The sequence below is a fragment of the Priapulus caudatus genome, unplaced genomic scaffold (genome assembly GCF_000485595.1).
Source record: "Priapulus caudatus unplaced genomic scaffold, Priapulus_caudatus-5.0.1 Scaffold186, whole genome shotgun sequence".
Classification (NCBI taxonomy): domain Eukaryota; kingdom Metazoa; phylum Priapulida; class Priapulimorpha; order Priapulimorphida; family Priapulidae; genus Priapulus; species Priapulus caudatus.
Genome location: NW_014577247.1, coordinates 172,905 through 195,078, shown reverse-complemented (window position 1 = coordinate 195,078; position 22,174 = coordinate 172,905). Strand labels below are relative to the sequence as shown.

At 43.9% G+C, this 22,174-nt stretch overlaps 2 protein-coding genes across 2 annotated transcripts in view; one reads left to right on the top strand and one right to left on the bottom strand.

The window, feature by feature from the left end:
• LOC106806922 (trifunctional purine biosynthetic protein adenosine-3-like) overlaps positions 1–16,362 on the bottom strand; it is a 19,431-nt gene extending 3,069 nt beyond the window's left edge. Inside the window, exons 1-17 of the mRNA XM_014809093.1 lie at positions 16,334–16,362; positions 14,868–15,028; positions 14,509–14,627; positions 14,120–14,271; positions 13,353–13,491; positions 12,697–12,864; positions 11,842–12,015; positions 10,668–10,842; positions 10,070–10,289; positions 9,566–9,797; positions 8,916–9,114; positions 8,486–8,605; positions 7,701–7,829; positions 7,153–7,322; positions 6,663–6,849; positions 6,007–6,186; positions 5,087–5,217 (exon numbers count right to left, since the gene is read on the bottom strand). Of these exons, the coding sequence (XP_014664579.1) occupies positions 5,087–5,217; positions 6,007–6,186; positions 6,663–6,849; positions 7,153–7,322; positions 7,701–7,829; positions 8,486–8,605; positions 8,916–9,114; positions 9,566–9,797; positions 10,070–10,289; positions 10,668–10,842; positions 11,842–12,015; positions 12,697–12,864; positions 13,353–13,491; positions 14,120–14,271; positions 14,509–14,627; positions 14,868–15,009 (2,637 nt within the window). The 5' untranslated portion in view covers positions 15,010–15,028; positions 16,334–16,362. The remainder of the gene's footprint in view (positions 1–5,086; positions 5,218–6,006; positions 6,187–6,662; positions 6,850–7,152; positions 7,323–7,700; positions 7,830–8,485; positions 8,606–8,915; positions 9,115–9,565; positions 9,798–10,069; positions 10,290–10,667; positions 10,843–11,841; positions 12,016–12,696; positions 12,865–13,352; positions 13,492–14,119; positions 14,272–14,508; positions 14,628–14,867; positions 15,029–16,333) is intronic.
• A 321-nt stretch (positions 16,363–16,683) lies between these two features.
• LOC106806920 (ceramide-1-phosphate transfer protein-like) lies at positions 16,684–21,834 on the top strand. Its single transcript, XM_014809092.1, has 2 exons — positions 16,684–16,823; positions 18,976–21,834. The coding sequence occupies exons 1-2, from the start codon at positions 16,684–16,686 to the stop codon at positions 19,508–19,510; spliced, it is 675 nt and encodes a 224-aa protein (XP_014664578.1). The 3' UTR covers positions 19,511–21,834.
• Positions 21,835–22,174: the final 340 nt, after the last annotated feature.

The window sequence follows — 22,174 nt, the reverse complement described above, 5'->3', positions numbered from 1 at the left end:
ATGTGTCTATAGCACTATTATGTACGACGATGTACTCTCGACGCTTGCAGAGAAATATCAGGGACGGTTGTATAAAATACTGAGCGGGCGCTCAAATATGCAGGGCGGACTGTAGAACATATTTTACTTAACTTAAGAAATTTCCCGAGAACTACCGCAGTTAACTAGAAAGGTTTTTGCATAATTTTACAGTTAGGGTAGCTGTGCATATCGTACGCATCAGCCACAATCATGCGATGTGGTAACTGGAGTGGGCTCTATATAAAGTCAAATAAAATGCAGCAGATCAGATAGAAGAGCCAGTATACCAATGCAGGAGCATTAATTGTCTGCCAATGATATATATTTATAGATTATTATTAAAGCTTGTCTGATGCATCCGCCAAGGCGTGGAACACTCTGAGTAAGCAAGGCAAAAAGTTGATGTCTTGCTGTTTAATCTAGTGCTACATATTATATTATATATACTATATATGTGTGTGTGTGATATATATGTATATATATGTATGATATTATATATATATGTCTGTTGCTTACATGGTCTTGTGATAAACATTGATGGGTGACTTGAAGAAGACGTTAATTTGAACACTTACGCATATTGGTGCGGATGCGGGTTGTTTTAACTAGCATATATACATGTATGAATATGTATTATCAGCAAAATCACGTGTATTTTTAATGGGCGTTGGCTTTTAAAAACATTGTAATACTCATTGACTGTCGAGCCAAGCATTTATAGTACAATAAAAGTTACACTGAGATAATAACTAGTATAACTATATATGCATTAAATTATATAGCATTACATTATGCAAGCCATGACTGCATGCTGACGATTCTTTATTTTCTCCGACAGACAATTCGATTGTATAACAATTGAACCATCAGCTCTCATTAACGATTTTTTTTATATGTTCTGTGGAATAATGTATCGCCAAATAAAACGACAGCTTACTCCACAATTTTTGCGGATTTTTACTAGTATACACTGATCGTCGCGATTTAAAGCTCTTATTGTGGAACGACTCAGTGTTAACGCAGGAAAACGCTGTTGTGCCTCATCAAAATAACGATTATTTTTATTTCTGAAGATTCTAGATACTAACCCATTGCAGTAATTAAATTAAAAACAAAACACGCAAATTAGTGTTTGTCGGCTTTAATAACAATTTATTACAATTCAATTAATGTCTCTTACAAATTACGCAATCCAAAAACCAATTGCCCAATCGAGTTTCTTCGCGTAAGTAGATTACGCAAACGCAGCGCGCGAGCGAATTCACATGACGCAATCTGTCACAAGAATCCGGAATCATCAACTGATGGTATGTCCGCAGAAGGGCGCAATATGTGAAGCCACCGATTACCACACACTTCTGCTACTAAGTACACGCGTACGCAACGTCGCACCTTGCCGGGTAGAACTGCGCGCTCTAGCTCTCTCCCGTCCTCTATCACCGACGATTCGCTGCGTCGGCCGTATTTTTGTCGCGAGGCGGCGGCTGCAGGGCATGCCAGCGACGCATCGCGGCTCATCAGCCACTGGCCTGCTCGTGTAGACTGTCACCTCGCGCGTCGTGTTCCGCGTGCGCCTCTCAGCACACCGCGGACCGTCCGCCGCGCAAGGTGGACGCTGGCCGCCGCCACTCAGATGAGCGTCGCGCGCGGCTAGGCGACGTGGTTCGGCTACGCTTGATGCGCGCGCGACGCGTGGCGACGGTGGTCGGCCGCGGGGCGCACGCGCAGCGCGCTTCCGTACGGAGGCAATGCCCGCCTGCGTCAACCTCGCTCCGTCGTGCGTGGCGGGGCGACACACGACGGAATGACCAATTAATACAGCGGTCGATGAGACGTATTTAATTTACTCTATATACTGTATCAACCTCCTCCTGCGGCAGTGTGCGGGAGACACACGAATGATCAATTAATACAGCGTCATGAGACGTATTGTGTCTTATCTACTCTATATACTGTATCAACCTCCTCCTGCGTGGGGTGCGGCGAGACACACGAATGACAATTAATACAGCGGTTCATGAGACGTATTGTCTTATCTTACTCTATATACTTATAGCAAAGCCTCCTCTGCGTGCGTGCGGGAGAGCACACGAATGACAAAATTAATACAGGCGGTCATGAGACGTATTTGTCTTATTCTACTCTATTACTCGTCATCAACTCCTCCTGCGGGTGGGTGCGAGCAGTACACATCGAATGACAATAATACACGGTCATGCAGACGTAATTGTCTTATCTCTCTATATACTGTATCAAACCCTCCTCGCTGCGTGGGTGCGAGAGCACACAGCGAAATGACAATTAATTACAGCGTCATGCAGACGTATTGTCTTTATCTACTCTATATACTGTATTCAACCTACCTTCTGCGTGCGTGCGGAGGACAACGAATGACAAGTTATACAGCGCGTCATGAGCACGTATTGTCTTATCTAGCTCTATATCACTGTATCGAACTCCTTCTGCGTGCCGCTGCGTGGAGACACCACGGAATTTGAACAATTAATTACAGGCGGTCATGAGACGTATTTGTCTATATCTACTCTATATAACTGTATCAACCTCTCCTGCGGGGTGCGAGAGACACACCGAATGAACAATTAATACAGCGGTCATGCAACGTATTCTTATCTACTCTATATACTGTATTAACCTTCTGCCTGCCGTGCGTGCGGGCAGACACACGAATGACAATTTAATACAGCGGGTCATGAGGACCGTATTTTTGTCTTATTCTACTCTATATACTGTATTAACCTCCTCCGCGTGCGCTGCGGGAGACACACGAATGACAATTTAAATACAGCGGTGATGACGCGTGAGACATCTTTCTGTGTCTTTTTTTATCCTATATACTGTATCAACCGCCTGCATGCGGCGAGACACGAATGACAATTAATATAGTGGGTGATGATAAAGCCATATTAGTGGTGATGACAGAAGACAATATAACGGTGATGATGACAAATGACAGATGTCAATTGCTCACATTCACACAATATACTGTATCACCTTCATCCTCAAGTGGCAAGAGACAAATGACAGCCACATCGATGACAGATGACAATGTAGTGCGTGGTGACTTATGTGTTACAACTTGGCATGATATATATTTACTGTATCAACCACCTGTATGTGTGCGTTTGATGAGAGGACCAAAAAATGACAACACAGCACTCACGGATGAAAATAACATATAGGGTTTGACAAATCACAATGTAGTGGCTGGATATAAACTGTCATATTTACAGCGCATGTTACTTCACATTTTCACCAAGATGCCTTCGACCCTTCATTACTCATGTCTGACAGTGAGATACAAAGCCCCATGTGCGTCTGAGCCTGCCTATCGATGCGCACAGGATACGTACACGACATAGTGCACCGTGCAGCCGCTCAGTCTCACCAAGCTCCAGCAACGGCCTCGTGAGCGTTGCAAACCCTTGAAAGCAGGCAGCACGACGGATGAATGTTGATAAGCGCCCTCGCCACTTTTCATCAAACTTCTCCTGGAAGATTCCCAGACAGTCTCCCGAAAAATTCCACACAACGCGGCTGAAAAATCTTAAACACACACTCATGCGAAATCCCCCCGTCCACCCCCGGAAAAAATTCTAAACAAAACCTCTCCTAAGAAGGTTCTGACACTCACCTGGAAAACATCTTATGTATATTCGGTATGGAGAATTCCCACAAAAACTTTCTTCGAAACTTCCACGCCCCCTTCCACTCATTTTAGCATAGGTCAATGGAATAAGAAGATGGTTTTACCCTTAACGCTACTACATACTCCGTACAGAATGACACAAAAAGCCGCTACTAGTTTTTTTATAGTAAATCGTAATTTTTTACTGCCCCCGCCAGGACCAATCAGGTTTTAACTCAAAGGAAGTAGGAAAATGGAAAGAAGGAAGAGGAAAGATGCGAGGAAGTATGCAAACAGAATCAGGAAGGTGAGGATGGAGAAGGAAAAGAGCACGAATGACAAAGGATGGAGGAAGGATGCAGGACCAGGAAAAAGAATTGAGAAGGATCAAGCTATAAATAAGAAAGAAGAAGCGGTCGAGGAAGGAAGGAGAAGGGAGGATGAATAAGAAGAAGGAAAGAGGATGGAAAAATAAAGAAATGAAGTATTGACGAAGCGAAGCGAGAAAGAAAGGAGCGCGAATGTTCTAGGAAAGGAGGAGGAATGCAAACCTGTGAGGATTCTATGAATCCCAGCCGCAGAACAGACCAGCTCAAAGTGCCCGCCCGGCCACGCGAGAGCACATCTAGTGACCGCCATCAAACTCCGCCCTCGTCTTAAACTGCTTTGTGGCTGATAAACCTGTGCGAGAAAGAGAAGAGGAAGGAAGAGAGATGTGTGGAGCGTCTTGCAGCCACTGAACAAGCCTAGTACTTCTATGATGGTAACACACTACAGCACACTACCACCTATAAACTCACATGGACCACTGACTAATGCATTGGTGTACAGAAAGCGGGCACTCACACAGCATTACAGGCGCCACCATAGTGGTCTCCGTTAAAAACGCAAATAATTCTTCACCCTTCAAATTAGCCTCTGCAGTTGACATGCTAATACATGAAACACTGTATAGATATGGTTGAGCATGGTAGTACGAATTGACACAAGTAGAGGAAGAGAAAGTGAGTAAAAGAGAAGGGGAGAGGGAAAAGCAGGCGATATCAAAGATAGACGAGAGAGACGAGAGAGAAGAGAGAGGAGAGAGAAAGACCGAGAAAAGAGAGAAGAGAGAGAAGAGAGAGAACGCAGATGAGAGACGAGCAGAGCAGGCGAGGCAGAGAGAGAGGAGAGACCGTGAAAGAAAGAGAGACAAACACAGAGAGAGAGAGAAGAGAAAGGATCGAGAGTAGAGAGCAGAGAGAGAGAGACGAGAGAGAGGAGGAGGGAGAGAAGTGAGAGAGAGAGAGAGGGGAGAGAGCAGAGAGAGAAGACCAGATGAGAGAAGACGAGAGAGAGAGAGAGAGAGAGAGAGAGAGAGAGCGAGAGAAAGGGGGTAGAAAGAGAAAGAGAAAGAGAAATAGAGACGTGGAGAGAGACCTGTGTCGGGATCCCGGCATCCCTCGCATGCTGCAGTCCCGGTGCATCTGCCACGTTGGATATTACAAGCTCGATCTGAGCAGAGGTGGTCGTGTCTCGACAGCTGTTTATTAAAGCTAGCAGGTTGGTACCTATATACACAGCAATACGTGACCGTTAGATGACACCACGAACATGTCTATACACTAGCATAATATTGTAGAGATACTGTCACATCATTTAATAGACGTCACTATTACTGCAAAGATATGTTCATGACGACACTTGAGCCACAAATTATTCTCACCTACAAAGAGCAGCAATTGCCTCACATTCTCACCAATCTCGACGTTGTCGCAACATTCTCTCTATAGCCACCATTAGTGTTTTATAACGAGAATTGTGATAGTGTGAACCTTGCTACACGCGCAGTGTGAATACAGTCAGTATGAGATTAGTGTGCACTTTGTAGCAGCGTATACATTAATCATCTGAAAATGAGTGTGACACTGTGACCCTAGTCTCCCAGATATGACACATTTTATATCGAGTCATGATAGAAATTACACAACATATAGGTATTAGAGTAGTTACTACAGCACTGTTGCAGTTACGTACGGCCACGCTATTGCAGACATTATTTGCGAGATCGATGAAGACCACCTTTCCTACAAACATTGTTAAGGATTGCATCTCATAATAATGTATATTGAGTACACCATATACCATGCTGCACAGCGCGACAGTAGCCAGCTACGAGAAGAGAAGCTAGTTGGTCACGTGAGCGGATATACGCGGAACGGCAGTGCACACCCGAGTCTAAGTGTGAGTGAGGATGGAGCAGCTAGCATGTTTGGACGTGTCTTATTGGAATAAAGAAAAAATCACTCTAAAGATATTCAGTAGTTTTCTCGTGTTAGTATCTTGAACAGACGTATTACCCGTGCCGGAGATGAGAACACCGACTTTCTTGCGCAGATGAAGGGCGACGCGCGGCGCACGCGCGCTCTCATGTTCCGTCAGGTGATTCGCTGCAGCCGTCGCCGCTGTCACGTCGCAGCATTTCAGCGCTCGCTCGAGAGACTCGCCAAGGTTGGAGACGATGACCCCGGGTGTATCGCCTTTATCGTATACGGCAATATGGCCAATCAATGAAACAAACGATCATATATTTTTACGCAAAATCTGGACCGATTCTTAACACCTAAAAATTTTGAAGCCAATAGGAATTTTCATGGTACAAACTATTTCACTAAGATGATAACGACTACCACATTAATCACTGTACTGACCGATCTATCTAGGTGATGTTACTATGCTAATTCCTAGGATATTGTTGCTAGGTAAATGAAAGCAGAACAACTTTGACACATTTTCACGTGCGTTATTTTTGCCAAGCATTTTAGAACATTCTATCACAACAACAACTGACTAGAACTGCCTATAAATCACACAGGGCAAAGAGGTTAACTACTATTCATGCACAATTCATTTTGTGCATATTATTATTTTTATTTTATCATCGTATCACTCGTATCACCGCATGCTTGTAAGAGCACATCAGAATCTGCAGACATCGACACACGAACATTCGCACCATGTTTCTCTGCCAGCACACCGATCTCCCATGCTTTCTCGCCCGACTGCCGTATAGCCGCCAGCACCTCACTGGTGCCCTCTGGTGACACGACGAGCACTGCGCCGACGCCAAGGTTGAACGTCCGCAGCATCTCACTCTCGCTGATCCCCCCGACGTGCTGCAGCCAGGCAAACACCGGCGCCACCTGCACGCAAAAAGGCAAAATTAACACAGTAGGTGGCGCCACATGTGACACTCGCAACGACGGGGGAGTGACGAGGTCAATCGGTAGCAGTGACAGACTAGCAGTGACAGTAGCTGTTGCTGCGTTCGCTATTCAGAGAAACTAAAAAAGCGCGTAACAAAATCACTCAGCAGCTGTATCCTGAAACGCGACACATTAAGGCGCGCACGTACTGCGGCCACTTTTCATTATTTTTTACTGATTTTTTATCAAAAATCATCGCGATCTTTTTCCGGCGCAAAACTAGCGCGGCGCGCCCCCTACCTCCCAGTGGTTGGAGTCGAGGCTGGCGGCGAGACCGCGTGGCAGGACGCGGGGGAGATTCTCGGGCAGGCCGCCTCCCGTGACGTGAGCGTAGGCCTTGACGTGGGCTCCGCGCAGCACCGGCAGCAGAGACTTGCTGTAGATCTTCGTCGGCACAAGCAGATCAGCTCCTACCAGAGAGACACGCACACGCACACATACAGCCACGGTACAAGCTCGCACGGTCGAAACCCGCACATAATGCCGTCAAACCTGGCCTTCGTAGAGAGGTGGCCATTATATGAAAGTGGTTTTATCGTATAACTGCCACTCAAGGAATATTGCAATCGTGGCCTTTTAATGGCAGGTGGCCGTTCTATAGATGTGGCTGCTCACACAGGTTTGACTGTCTGTGATGGTATGCCGTCACGTATGGTTCACTTTTTACTAGTACATGCTATACAACATGACGCAGAGACAGGATTTCTGCAAATGTATCTCAGCCACAATCGCAACTCCTGCCTGGAAAATCATACCATTCAGTACTAATAATCGTCACTAGTGATTACCTAATGTGTGTCCAGTTCCAAACGGCGATGCGTCTTTGTATCCGAGACCAGACATCTCTACAACCTTCCTCACCATGCTGAAGCCATTGCTATGAAGCCCAGATGATGCTATTCCTATGACTACATCCGCTACACAACAGCAACACAGGTGCACGTACGGTCACACGCTTTCAAAACATTTACTCAACCCAAACTTGTCCTCACCCAGCCCACTCAATCTTGTCACCACCCAGTCAACCCACTCCTGTCTTCACCCAGTTGACCAATCTTGTCATTATTCAGTCAACCCAATCTTGTCACCACCCAGTCAACTCAATCTTTTCACTACCAATATCTATCCAATCCTATCATTAGCAAGTCAACCCACTCGGCTTTACCCAGCCCACCCAATCTTGTCACCACCCAGCCTACCCAATCTTGTCACCACCCAGTCAACTCACTCTTGTCATCACGTCCAGTCAACCCACTCTTGTCATCACGTCCAGTCAACCCACTCTTGTCACCACTCAGCCCACCCAATCTTGCCACCACCCAGTGAGTCAGTCAACCCAATCTTGTCAGTGGTCACCACCCAGCCTACCCAATCTTGTCACCACCCAGTCAACTCACTCTTGTCATCACCCAGTCAACCCACTCTTGTCACCACCCAGTCAGCCCACTCTTGTCACCACACAGCCTACCCAATCTTGTCACCACCCAGTGAGTCAGTCAACCCAATCTTGTCAGTGGTCACCACCCAGCCTACCCAATCTTCTCACCACCCAACCTGCTCCAATGCTGCTTACCAGGTCGAATATCGACGGAGCGTGGCAGCAGGTCTTTCATTTCCACGGCGCCAACGACGAAGCCAGCCAGGTCGTATTCTCCCTTTCTGTACATCCCCGGCATCTCGGCAGTTTCGCCACCTGGCGGTACGCACGTCAGAGAATTCAAAGGTTAAGTTGCACAGGTTCTTGCACAGTGGGACTCCTGGAACACTGGGAATTTTTAATTTAGAATAGGTAACTACACCAGATGTGGACTATTAATTATGTACATTTGTACACATTTCTTAACCTACTCTAGATTACACACACACATGCACGCACGAATTAATGCACACACACATGCACACACACACACACACACATATATGTATGTAAGCACAGCAGTGGGTCTGGTTGATCTGAATGAAAAACAGTAACATTCCTTAGAAGAACCTCTAGAATAACTCACCTAGCAACGCACACTCTGCTGAGCAGCAGCCGTCCGTGATTCCGGCAATGACGTCGCGGGCAATGGCGCCATCTAGTGACCCGCAGGCGAAATAGTCGAGAAAGAACAGGGGTTCGGCTGCACTGGCGAGAACGTCGTTCACGCACATAGCAACGAGGTCGATGCCGATGGTGTCATGGCGGCCGCATGCCTGCGCGATCTAATCGGACGGCAGGAACGACAACGGTCTAATTAATTAACCTGTAATGCTAAACGAGAATACAATACCTGCTTTGGATATCGTTGCTAGGCCAGTAAAACTAGACCGGTTCATCGGCGTTTTCACGAGTGCACCCCAATTGCCGATTTTGTGGCACTTTGTTACCTAGCAGCATTTTTAGAATGCCCAAATCGCAGCACTGATTGGCTAGAGCTACCTCTCAGTTATTGTTACTGTGACATTGTCACTTATTGTAGGTTCAATGATTAAAGTTGGAGATACTTTTCACCTCATCGACGTATGTTCACCATTCTAGGATCACACGGTGCTATACTATAATCAGCCTCCCTTCCCATACCACCATGAATCCCACCCATACTTCCACCCCCACGTTATGCCACGGTTTACGCTGCTGTGGGTCTCAGAGCTAGTCCCTCCCATGCATTCGTACCTTCAACTTAGTGCCGACTCCATCTGTGCCGGACACCAGCAGAGGATGCCTGTAGCCGGCAGAGCACGCGTCGAACACCCCGGCAAACCCGCCCAGGTTGCCGACGCAACCCGGCCGGGAGGTGCGCGCCGCCAGCAGCTTGATGTGCTCCACGAGGGCACCACCGGCTGCCACATCCACCCCGCATGCAGCGTAGCTCAGTGAAGCTCTCGGCGTCTCATCATGCAGGGATCTATGCCAAGAATTACATCGTACTCACACGTTACGCAGTAAATAAACTATAGTGGATAATTTATCTATCCCCCCAGAGCCGAATCCAATTTAGCCAATCGGCATTGTGATAGAGAAATTCTATAAACACACTGCTTAGTAGTGCAGTGCTGCAAAGGTGACAATTGATCATGCACACGTGAAAACCTTTATAAATGGCAGTCTAGCTCCACCTACCTGGCAACAATATCAAATAAAGAGTAGTTATCTTGTGAAGATGGACGAGTCAATTACCTTCTCAATGCCATGTCGGCGATGTCGCTGCGGTAGTGAGCGCCGGTAAATGTGATTGTCTTCGCTCCTTGAGTTGCCATGTCCTTTGCCGTCACCAGACTCCCATTCACCACGACGATGGCCAGGACACGCCCACCACTCGTCACCAGTTGTCCCTCGACCAATGAGGTGCCAGCGTGGAACACGTAGGTGTTAGGATGCCTGACAACGTCATCGACACCTGAAACAGATACGTATTTCAATCTATACAAACTGATACTGATATGTAGGCATGTGCACCAATCCATACAAACTGATGGGTCAAATGTAGGCATGTGCACCCATCTAGACAAACTGATGGGTAAAATGTAGGCATGTGCACCCATCTAGACAAACTGATGGGTAAAATGTAGGCATGTGCACTGATGGTAAAATGTAGGCATGTGTGCCCATCTATGCAGACTGATGGCAAAAGGTAAGAGAATATATATAGGCTCATCTATAGACAATAGTGGTGTAAAATTGTGGTAAAAAGTTACATAAATTGCTGAATAATATAACCAAATCCTTTGAACAAAAACTACGTACACTGCCATGCCACAATACCCAAATCATTTACATTCACCTGTTATTGGTAGAGAGCGCTGATAAGTCCCCGGGTAACCACCGCTGGCCATGATGACAGCCACTGCGTATTTGTCTGTGTGCCACGAAGGCTCGCGTGACGGTAGGCTGCCGGCCACACATGCTCGCATCGTAGTGTACAGGTCGGTCTTCAGTAGTGGCACGATCACCTGCATTCATTCGATACCAAACCACCAACATTAAATAAAGAGGATTACAACGTCTTCAACTGTCACAACAATCGTAAGGCAATATTCTGATAACGATACAGAATCAATACAGAAGTTTCGATTGTGTACAAATTCGTTTCAAAGAAGTTGGCACCCTCATAATTGGCTTATGCTTACTAGGGCGATTGTCAGACAACTCTAAATAATCATTGTGATAAGCCGTTCAAAAAAAGACAATTCTCAGCACCAAAATGTCACAATGTCGACAATTCAGCATGCGCATAAGAAAAACACATATAAACTTATTTAGTTTGAGTGACCTAGTAACAATATCCGGGGGGTTGCTCAGATGGATAGGTCAATCAACTCTGTGTGGCAAAAATAAATTACTACTTGGTGTATACTTGATAAAGCCGTGCACCGTGCATCTGGTTGGAGAACAAAAATTATTTTCAATGGTAGGATTAAACCCATGTGACGCAGTGGCGTAGCCAGGATTTTTTAACAGGGGGGGAGGGAACAGCGAACTGCGCAAAATAGTGGATGACTTATTATTTTAATGGTTGCTCCACTTCCCTCTCCACACCCTATGCTCCCCCACCTCTCAGCTCTGCAATCTTTGTTTTGGGCAGCATGCAAAAAGGGGACATTTTTGTTCGTTGTTCTCTGCTCCCAAGATATGTAACTGTTCAGTGGCAGATCCAGGATTCCAAGGAGGGGAGAGGAGGGAGTCCTCCCCCAGAAAATGTTGAAAATGTAGATCGCAGGAGATGGTATTTGAGGCACTTTTGAGTACATGTACAGCCTTCATTCTGACAACGACAATTCTCTTTTTAGTAGAACAATTCTTTTTTTCTTTTTTTTTAAAACTTTCGGATCAACAGGGGGGCCATGGCCCCCTTTGGACCACCCTAACTACGCCACTGATGTAACATTTGAAGCAGGAAGCCCCGGGTCCACGAGTGCGTGCAAGACGCAACTGCTCACTACACGACCCACCTGTGTCTCTGGATCGCCGAATCGGCAGTTGAACTCGAGCACTCTGGGTCCGTACGCCGTGAGCATGATGCCGGCGTAGAGCACGCCGACGTACGGGTGACCCCGCGACCTCATCCCATCGATGGCTCGCTGTATGACCTGCGTCCGCACGTACTCCAGCTCACGATCAGAAATCTGCAACGCACCAGCAAAAATCGCTCGGGTTGTGCTCTGTGAAGACGTGAGAATGTAAGACGATGGAGTTGACCTCTATGCTGGGAGTGATCAACGGGAAAGTTGCGATATTTGTGTTGTAAAAGGCTGCATAACAATGAAGTGACCACAAAGTTGACAATTTAGCATACATGCGTGAAAAACGCACATAAATTAAGGTATAGCTTGATCGAGCTAGCAGCAATATCTAAGAGGGGTGTTATAGATTGCTCTGGCAAATAGGTATATATATTAACTTGAAGCAGTGACAACAGGCACGTGACACTAGACACGTGAGCACCCTCAATGAGTACGGTCGGAAAAAAGAGCCCAGACGTGGAAATCTCTATGATTCGAATCTGCTAATCTAACTACCAAGGGGCAGGAGGAGTAAGCACCTATCCCATCCACTGCTCTACCTACCAGGGAGCAGGGGCAGTACCCCAAGCCGTCCACTGTTCTACCTACCAAGGGGCAGGGGCAATAAGCACCTATCCCATCCACTGACCTACCTACCAAGGGGCAGGGGCAATAAGCACCTATCCCATCCACTGACCTACCTACCAAGGGGCAGGGGCAATAAGAACCTATCCCACCCACTGATCTACCTACCAAGGGGCAGGGGAAATAAGAATTAACTATCCCATCCACTGATCTACCTACCAATGGGCAGGGGCAGTAAGCTCCCATGCCACCAGTGTTCAGTCCTCTGTCACCATCTAGGAGACGCTTGTGGTCCTGGGCAGGTGGCATCATCGCGACGTTTGTGCCGTCGGAGAATGTGAGGCAGGAAACCTCGGGTCCTTCAAGCAACTCCTCGATCACAACAACCTGCAAGCGAAACATGCTAACCTCTCTCCCAACAACTCACATCGACTTTCGTTATTAATCTCGTTGCTATTAATATTATTATTACAACTGTTACTTTTCTAGTTGCCTTGCGAATACACACTATCACAACCTAGCAGCGAAACGTGCTAGCGTTTCCTACACCACTCATAGAACATATATAATTGCTATTGTTGTTGTTGTTGTTGTTAGTATTGTTGTTACAACTACTACTTGTCTTGTTGTCTTGTGTATACACATATGCATGTATACATGCAGCGCATGCAGTTTTCCCTCTTTCGTTTATAAGGAAAGAAGGAAAAACGTCCTAAACCATATAAGAAATCTCAAGTAATTTCCTTCATAATTACCTATAATAACAATAGTAATCGATACACTAATGTAATTTTCCATTCTTTTTTATAAACCCTGTGTTTACAGACATCGAATAGCAATTTCTGAGGAGTTAGTGCTGCAGAACGTGTACTCACGTCACCAGCACTTCCAAAGGTCCTTTCCTCAAGCATTGCTCTCACAGCGCAGCAAGCCGCCTCCCTATTATTGGTAATTATCACCCCTTTACCTGCAGCTAATCCACTAGCCTTCACCACGAGAGCTGGGTATGGCACGCTGCAAGAATAGTAACAGACCTCACATTGATTCTATAACTTGAGACTATATTTTATTGTATACATAACTGGCTATTTTATTCACCATGACCGACACAAAACCAATTAGTGCCATCACTAATCGAGAGAGCAAATATTCTAAAGCAATAGAATTTCAATGCATAGGTCAGGAATAGGGTAAATGAGAAAGGAATGCAACGATAAGGATTAGAAAGCAACAGACATGCTCACTCAGGTAGTCTCTCATACTACCATGCTTACACTGGCTACCATCCACAGATTAACCTTCGAAATACTGACTGCCGATTGTCAGTTAAGGCAGTTGGCAAATTCGGATGTTGGAACTGGATGTGGGGAGAGAAGTGACTTGACCACCTGGCATGATTGATATGCAAATATAGCCAATCATTTTTGTAATAGGACGTTCTAAAAGACAAGGCTTGGTATTGAAGTGCTGCAAAGTCCACAATTTGGCATGCACATATGAAAAACAGATATACACTGATCTAGTTCAAACATTCAAGTAACCATATGTAAGAGGGTGAGTGGTTAACTCACCCACACGGATAGGTATATTAGATATAGACTGCTATTAAGTCACTTAATAGTGTGCATATTGATGGTATTACCTATTTATATGCTCAATGGCAGCAGAGACATCAGTAAATGCCTTCCATCTTGCTGTTGGAATAGAAAACTCATCCATGAACAATTTAGCAAATTCTTTGCTAGCCTCAATCCGAGCCGCTTTTGAAGATGGCCCAAAGCAAGTGATGCCTCTCTGTAAGGAAAAGAAACACATCTCATACAATCTCGTATATATTAAATTCATTATTCATTATCTCTGATGCTCACAACCAGCATGTAACCACCACGTAGTGAACCTGTACCCAATATCTGCCAATAATCGATCTAACCAACATGTAATAAGAATGTAATACTATATGTAATAACTAGGTAACTAATCAACGTGTAACCAGCAGGTCATGGAGACATCATTGCACCTGTATAAATGTACCTGAGTTAGGCTGTCAGCCAGACCTTTTGCAAGAGGATCCTCTGGGCCAACTACCACCATGTCAATGCCTTGCTTTACACACCAATCTGCCAACTGCTCATGGGCATCTAGGTTCAAGTCTGAAAGCAATGTGTTCAAAACAGGAAATGCTATCACTAAATGAAGCCATATTGGATAGTCTTTAGAAAAGAATAACTAAGATCTGCAATGTTTACATGCACGTGTACGTATGTATACTTCATAACAATATTTTACAATTGCCTATATATGCTCTAACCTCAAGAGTGAGAATCACAGAGTGAGAATGATTAGGTAGTGAAGTGGCACAATTAAGGTTTGAAAATTTAGGCAACACTCACCTACAGTGCAAACCTTATCCAGCTGGCTGGATCCTGCATTGCCTGGGCTAATATACACTTTACCCACCTGAGAGGATTGGCAAAGTGACCATGCCAAAACATGCTCTCTACCACCTGAACCTATGACTAGAACTTGGTCCATCAGAACTAGGTAACCTGACCTACAAAGAGGAAATTAGATAGATATTTTAAGTGTACTAATTTTACTTTGGAAACTGTGTAGTCCACCCAAAAATATGTAGAATATAGGTAATCTCTTTTCTATATAATTGTCCACTCGCCCTTTAATTGCTTAATTAAAGCAACTTTATTTTTGCAGCTTATTTTTATTACAACTTTTGTTTTTATTGCAACTTTATTTTTGCAGCTTATTTTTATTGTATACGATAGTATAGTAATCTTTATGTAAAGTTGCAAAGTATCAATAAATGTCTTTGGCATTAAATTTGAATTTGTTTGAAATTTAATTACTGTAATGTATTTGCCAAACTCATCTCCGGATTTACATATTTTTAGCAAGTTTTATACTTGTCATTACTTGATGTGGTGAATTAAAACTGCTCACAAATTTAACAATGTTATCCAACAAAGCTGTCATTAACTAAGGAATTGTAATACAATTGTGGCAAAAGCCAAACGCATATCATGCCAAATCACATGTATGCCAGAGAACAACTTCAACATGACATATGCAAAACGTATATACACGCGCGCAGGTACGCATACACACACATGTAGGCACGTACACAAACGTACACACACGCGCACGCAGGCACGCACGCACGCACGCATCTACACGTCACGGCGTGATCGCGAGTCACATGTACATACGAGCGCGCACATGTATACGCATACACAATTATATTCGCCCGCCTAATCACGCATGTATACATGCATATATGTAAGTACACGCGCATAAATAGGTACGCTGGCACGCACCGTCGCACGCACGCGCGCACGCACGTATGCATGCACGCACGCACGCACGTACGCATGCACGCACGCATCTACACGTCACGGGGTGATCGCGAGTCACATCATGGTCAGTTCGTTCAGTGGTCACGTACATACGAGCGCTCACATGTATAGGCCTACGCATACACAAATATATTCGCACGCCCAATCACGCATGTATACATGCATATGTATTTATTATGTAAGTACACGCGCATAAATAGGTACGAAATCAGTGAATTACGCACACACGCGCATGCTTCAGGGATTCCCCCTGTACTCTGTACTGAGTCTGTCGTGTAGGCTACACGCGCGCTCTTTGAAATTGTCAATGTCAGTCATTATAATATAGCTCATGTGCAAGTCATACATATACTCTACAGGCACGCACTGGATCATACACATATGAATTTGACATACCAAGATTAGTAGTAGTTAGTAAGTTACTATTGTATGCCTAAATTAGTTAAACAGTAACCAGCGAGGTAAACACGAATATAACTTCCCGCCACCTGCGGTTTGTGGTCTGCTTGTGAACTAGACTGGTACTTGTTCCTTCTCACAAGCTTCCTATATAGAGCTTGAGAGAAGGGACAGGTTCCAGTCTACTTATAAACTAGTACAAAAACCGGGATACTGAGCAAGCGTCCATAATTTACTATCAATAATTACAAGGAACTAGAATGTACAATATTTACCAAATAAATATCAATTTATGTATAAAAAAAAATAATCTGCATTATTAGTTTATCAGTACGATGTGTTGGCTGTATATATCACTGATCTCTATAATAATATATTATAGAGATCAGTGGTATATATAGACCTCCGTAAGATACGTAAAACCAATAGTCATTCAAAAATGGCGTCCTCCATAGCTAACAATCACCATGATACATTTAATTTGGATACAATTGCGGAGAATTTCGCGCGTTGTATAGAAGATATTGATAAGAAAGTAGACATGAGTCTATATATTAGTGCATTTGAAGAATTAAACAAGTAAGTTAGCCTCATAATTAACTTTACTTTGTAGAAAAGCACGCTGTCGCCAGTGGCAGTGGCGTCACAACATGATTCATTGACATTGATTGGGGGTCCTGTAAGAAAAAATGAAATTGGGGACCTAAACATGAATATTTTTTGATGCGGCGCACGGCACGAGCACAGGCACAGGCACTTGGAACGTCTCAATAAAAAAATTAATGGTAACTAAACACGAAATGTACCAAAGTCTTAATGTTTCTCTACTCGATTTCGCCTATAATCGGCGGTAAATCGCCTGTAAATGCCGGTCAAAGGCTCATCTGCAACACACAAGTACATTGCACGCCCGCCCTGTGCTGCGTGCACAAACAACATGAATAGGAGAGCAGGTAGGAAAGCGTGATCGCGAAATTCGCTCGACGCTCGCTTCATTTCACACGATCACAGAACGAAAACACATCCAACAGCTCCCATCTTGGTATCTATGTGTACATAAATGTTTACTTGTTCGAATTATAACTCTGGCCTTTGACTTTGTTCTTATCTACTCCCGCCAGAGATATCTCGTAAAATCCTGCAGGAAATTTTCTCTCCGTGAAAATGTAAAGAGGACGTATCATCCGAAAATCCCTAACGGCGCTACTTTTGATCGATTTGAAGGCCAGAGTTATAATTCGAACAAGTGAACATTTATGTACACATAGATACCAAGATGGGAGCTGTTGGATGTGTTTTCGTTCTGTGATCGTGTGAAATTAAGCGAGCTTCGAGCGAATTTCGCGATCACGCTTTCCTACCTGCTCTCCTATTCATGTTGTTTGTGCACGCAGCACAGGGCAGGCGTGCAATGTACTTGTGTGTTGCAGATGAGCATTTGACCGGCTTGATTATAGGCGAAATCGAGTAGAGAAACATTAAGACTTTGGTACATTTCGTGTTTATTTACCATAAATTTTTTTTATTGAGACGTTTCAAGTGCCTGTGGGGACGAGTGCCGGAGGTAGAAAGTGGGAAAGAGGGGTCTGGGTGGTCCCCAGAAAATTTTGAAATCTAGACGCTCTAAAATGCTATTTCCAGCATTCTGAGGCTATTTTGAAAGTTTGGGACCCCTTTACGGCTTTAGGCGGGGGCCCGTAGCATTTTGCTACGGCAGCCCTATGGCTGTGACGCCCCTGGCTGTCGCTGCTAACAAGTTGTTACCGGCGGTAAGTCGTTTCCGGTGCCTAGCGCGAAATTCCTTACTTGCGAAATACATGTCCACATGATATACCATAGTTAATACTAATAGGTAAGAATGCGTACCGTATGCCAGAGTTTGATTGTTTAATTCACATTGTTTGCTTGATTGTTCGCTTGGACGCATTGTATTTTTTTCTCAGTTCGCAGCTCGCATAGCAGGCAGCTCACATACCATAGAGGCATGTCCAAGAACTGATCGATCAAACGTCGTGTGAACTGTGACCGCTTTCTTCAACGACGCTCCGTGTCGTTTTTGATCAATTAGAATATCAACTACAATCTCTACCTATCAACACTAAACTCTACTTATATAAACATTACAACACAGTTTGTGTTCGTCCAAGTGTACACAACTTATCGTAACACAAAGACGAGCTGTGATTGGTCGGGTCGGCACGCATGCACATACGCATCCTATATCATGTATTTCGCACACGTCAGGAATTTTGCGCGACACCGGCAAGTGGCTTCCTAATCCTATTCATCATGCTCGGAAAGAATCTCAACTGAACGCTTTTCCGATATTACCTTTTATATTGACTGTACATAGTCTGCACCATTAATATAATGCGGATACAGCCCTTTGCATGGTTTTGTAACAGATGGTTTTGTAACAGTGTTACTTAGTCTTAGCTTCTGCTGGGTTCGCACCAGTGGCAGTGTGAGGCTGTTTAATTTTAATAATAATGATTGTTTTCATTTTAACCAACGTTGGTTTTACTGCCAAACTTAGGAGCAATTAACCAGTCTTGTCTTCCACGATAAAGTAGTAACCCACACAATTGCCATTATCTTCTATAACAGTTGCTAAAAGAAGGTTTTTTTTCAGCCACAGAAATTATTTTCACTCACTCTACTTGCAGTGAAATGAAACTTAATATCAAGTATTATTATAACCTATTATAAACTACATTAAATACTTTCGCAGATTCTTCCATCACATGGGCAGAGTGTTCACATTCGTCGCATCGGACATCCACGAGAAGTGCACGATACTGACCGGTCACCTGCAGTCGGACGTCGGCACCCACTACTCCTCCATTCGCGACATGGTCGACTATGAGGTGTCAAACAGCATCACGGTCGTTCACGATCGCCACAAGCTCGCCTCGGGCTGCCGGACGCTGCTGCGGCTGCACAGGGCGCTCAAGTTTATCATCGAGTTCCTCGACAAGCTGTCGGCAGCGGCGCTCGACGATCACGTCTCATCCATCGGGCACAAAGCGTACGACACGACGCTGCGGCACTACCATCCGTGGTTGGTCCGCCAAGCGGTCGGCCTCGCGATGTACGCGCTGCCGAACGTTCACGGTCTCGCTAAGATTGTCGCTGAGAACAATGGCCACCAGTTAGACCACTCATTGATGCAGGGGTCACTCCAGAAGATTGTGCAGGCGGCGCAGCCGGTGTATGACGTCACACAGGAGATGTATGAAGCTAGTAACCTGCTGGACCTCCCATAGATGCTATGCATGAGTTTGGGATTGTCTCCTAGTCAGAGTATCAAACACCTGGGATTAAGTCCCGCATGAATTTATGGAGCTTGACTGCCTGCTTGCATATGCACAAGGTGGCTTTCACAACGTGATGTAGTCTGTTAGCACTGTAATGTAACGGGAGGCGGTAAGAGGAGGCACTTTAGTATGTTTGATCATACTACATGTGACTTATTCGTTGTTAAATTATTTATTTTAATCTTGGTAATAGCCAAATAATACCTCAAAAATGTGTTAATGTAATGCAATATTAAGGCCATCATCACACAATAGATCTATAGATTTAATTAGTAAAATTAGTAATTCTATTAAAAGAAATAATATAAAATGACCAAAATATCTGTGTGGCAACTAAATTTATTGTGATTCACATTATTTCATGTGTGCAAGTAAAAGTATGATTCAAGGAACAGGGTGTAGCAATAATAGGTGCTATAAGTAAATGTAATTTCCAGTGGACCAGATGTTCAAAATCATTATAAATGTAGGGTTGGTTCTCCCTAGGCCTTTAATGCATTTTTGCTCTGACATGCTTTCAAAGTCGGAGCTACATTGCGACATCCCATAATTCCTCTGACGTGCCTTAATTTCCTAATCAACATGCCTTTATTTCCAGCAGTGTTTACTTTTGATAATCCTAACACAGTCATGCCATGTTCTACAGCTTGATGTATATGTGTCAGACCTGATCAAGTGTACCCTTGTATTGAGGGCACTTGGATTTCAGAAATTATTTCCGACCGGTCTCGTGTTTTCCCCACTTTCACGATACTTACCATCATTGCTTGAGTAATAGCAGCTGTCTAGAGTAACACTAACATGTCTTAGAACCTTGGTAGTTAGCAATGTCCACCAAAATATGTAGGATTCGAATTTTGATTACTCGTTTTGATTTCAGCTGCCAATTTCTTGTGAATCTCGGACTATATCGTGATAGCTCGAGATACCGGCTAGGGATCGACTAGTAATGTTTTAAATTGCACCGAGTTTACTACACAGAATCAGATGCCGTTTTGTTTGAGTTAGGTATACTATGTATGCACTAGCTTTGAATGCACCATTTGCAAATTAATTGTCACTATAATCAAATGCCATGGTTTATGTGTTCAATTCCAATTTTCTATGTTATAAGAGCATAAATTCGTAGTGTTTTTTAAGTTGGTGTAATCAGTATCACGTCTGCTATTAGGTGAGACTATATTTTACTATATTTCTTCCAGATTTTGCATTTTTAAGCAATGATTTTGAAATCTTTTCTTTAAGACGTGTAATTAACTGCAATTGGCTATTGGTGATAGATTGCCCACTGCCCGACATGCCTTCTTAAATTTCTGGGGCAGAATCGTGATACATATATAATATGTATCTTTGCTGGAAAACCGCTGTATATTATAGCAATGTGCTGTAAGCTGACCGCCGAAACAGCCTGCGACAAGCATCGGTAGGCAGTCTTCTTGGCCAAGCAAACTTCCTGGCAGTACCTAAAACACCACATCTTGTCCCCTTAAATGCAGCTGCAGTTAAATTGTCTACGTCAAGAATCTCCTAAATCATCATGGCACGTGATGATTTTATCATACAGCATTTTTTTGCAGAAATTTATTTCACGAATAATTATATGTAATAACTTTCTGGCCGAACATGTTTACTTGGTGCATAAAATGTGGCAAACATAATTTAGATGCTAACTTGCTAAATGCTGTTTACCAGGATATGATTGAGTGGCAAATTCATTCAGTGTGATATGAGGTGACATTTTTGTGCTATGCATGTTTATAATGTTTATACATTATCTGAAATGCTCCAGGTTCATTACGACAGAGATGCCCGAGCAGTTTATGATAATGAAACTTATACTGTATTTATCTGTAGTGTACAACTCCAACTTTGTATCTAAAGTAGATTTTGTAGCAATTTTTCACAGAATGCAAGCTTGTTGGTTGGATTTGCAAGTGTGTAATGTAATCATGACATTCCCTTTTCTCACCGAGAAGTGATTATTCCACAGTGACAGCATTTTACCTGTTTTGGATAATATCACGAACGTATGTAATATTGTAACATTGTTGATATAGGATACATACATCTTCATGATAATATGTAATAGATGTCTTTTATTCAGCGCCCTGCTTTTGGGCGCCCTGGTACCTTTGACTAAGTATTGTTCGCTGCATATGGATGACATAGTGATTTTCACTTTGCGATTTGTTGTTTTATTTATTGCCTATGCTTTATACGATTAGGCACCATTATGTCATTAGTTATTTTATAATAAATTTATGAAGATATTGCATCTTTGTTTGAATCTGTGAAGATCACAAGTTGGTCTGTGTGTATCCATGAATTCTGTGCAGTAACATGGATAGTGCAGTGTAACAGCAATAACTGTGGCTCTGCTGTGATCGATACATCTATACCAAGAGTATACGTGGGTATATATTTGCTATAGTTTATAGTATAGTATGTACAATGTTATGTTGGACCACAATGGAAATAAGTGTGTTAGCCACGCTTTTTTGTGTTTTCATCCTCGATAATTGTATCCCCCGAACGAAGTTCGTGGGGATACTATGGGTTTGGCATCGTCGCGCCGCCGCCGCCGCCGTAGAGATTTCCTTGTGAACGCTCTAC

Coding starts and splice junctions, on each gene's coding strand:
- LOC106806920 (XM_014809092.1), top strand. CDS start 16,684: ATGGCGTCCTCCATAGCTAACAATCACCATGATACATTTAATTTGGAT. Junction 16,824..18,975: donor GCATTTGAAGAATTAAACAA/GTAAGTTAGCCT, acceptor ATACTTTCGCAG/ATTCTTCCATCACATGGGCA.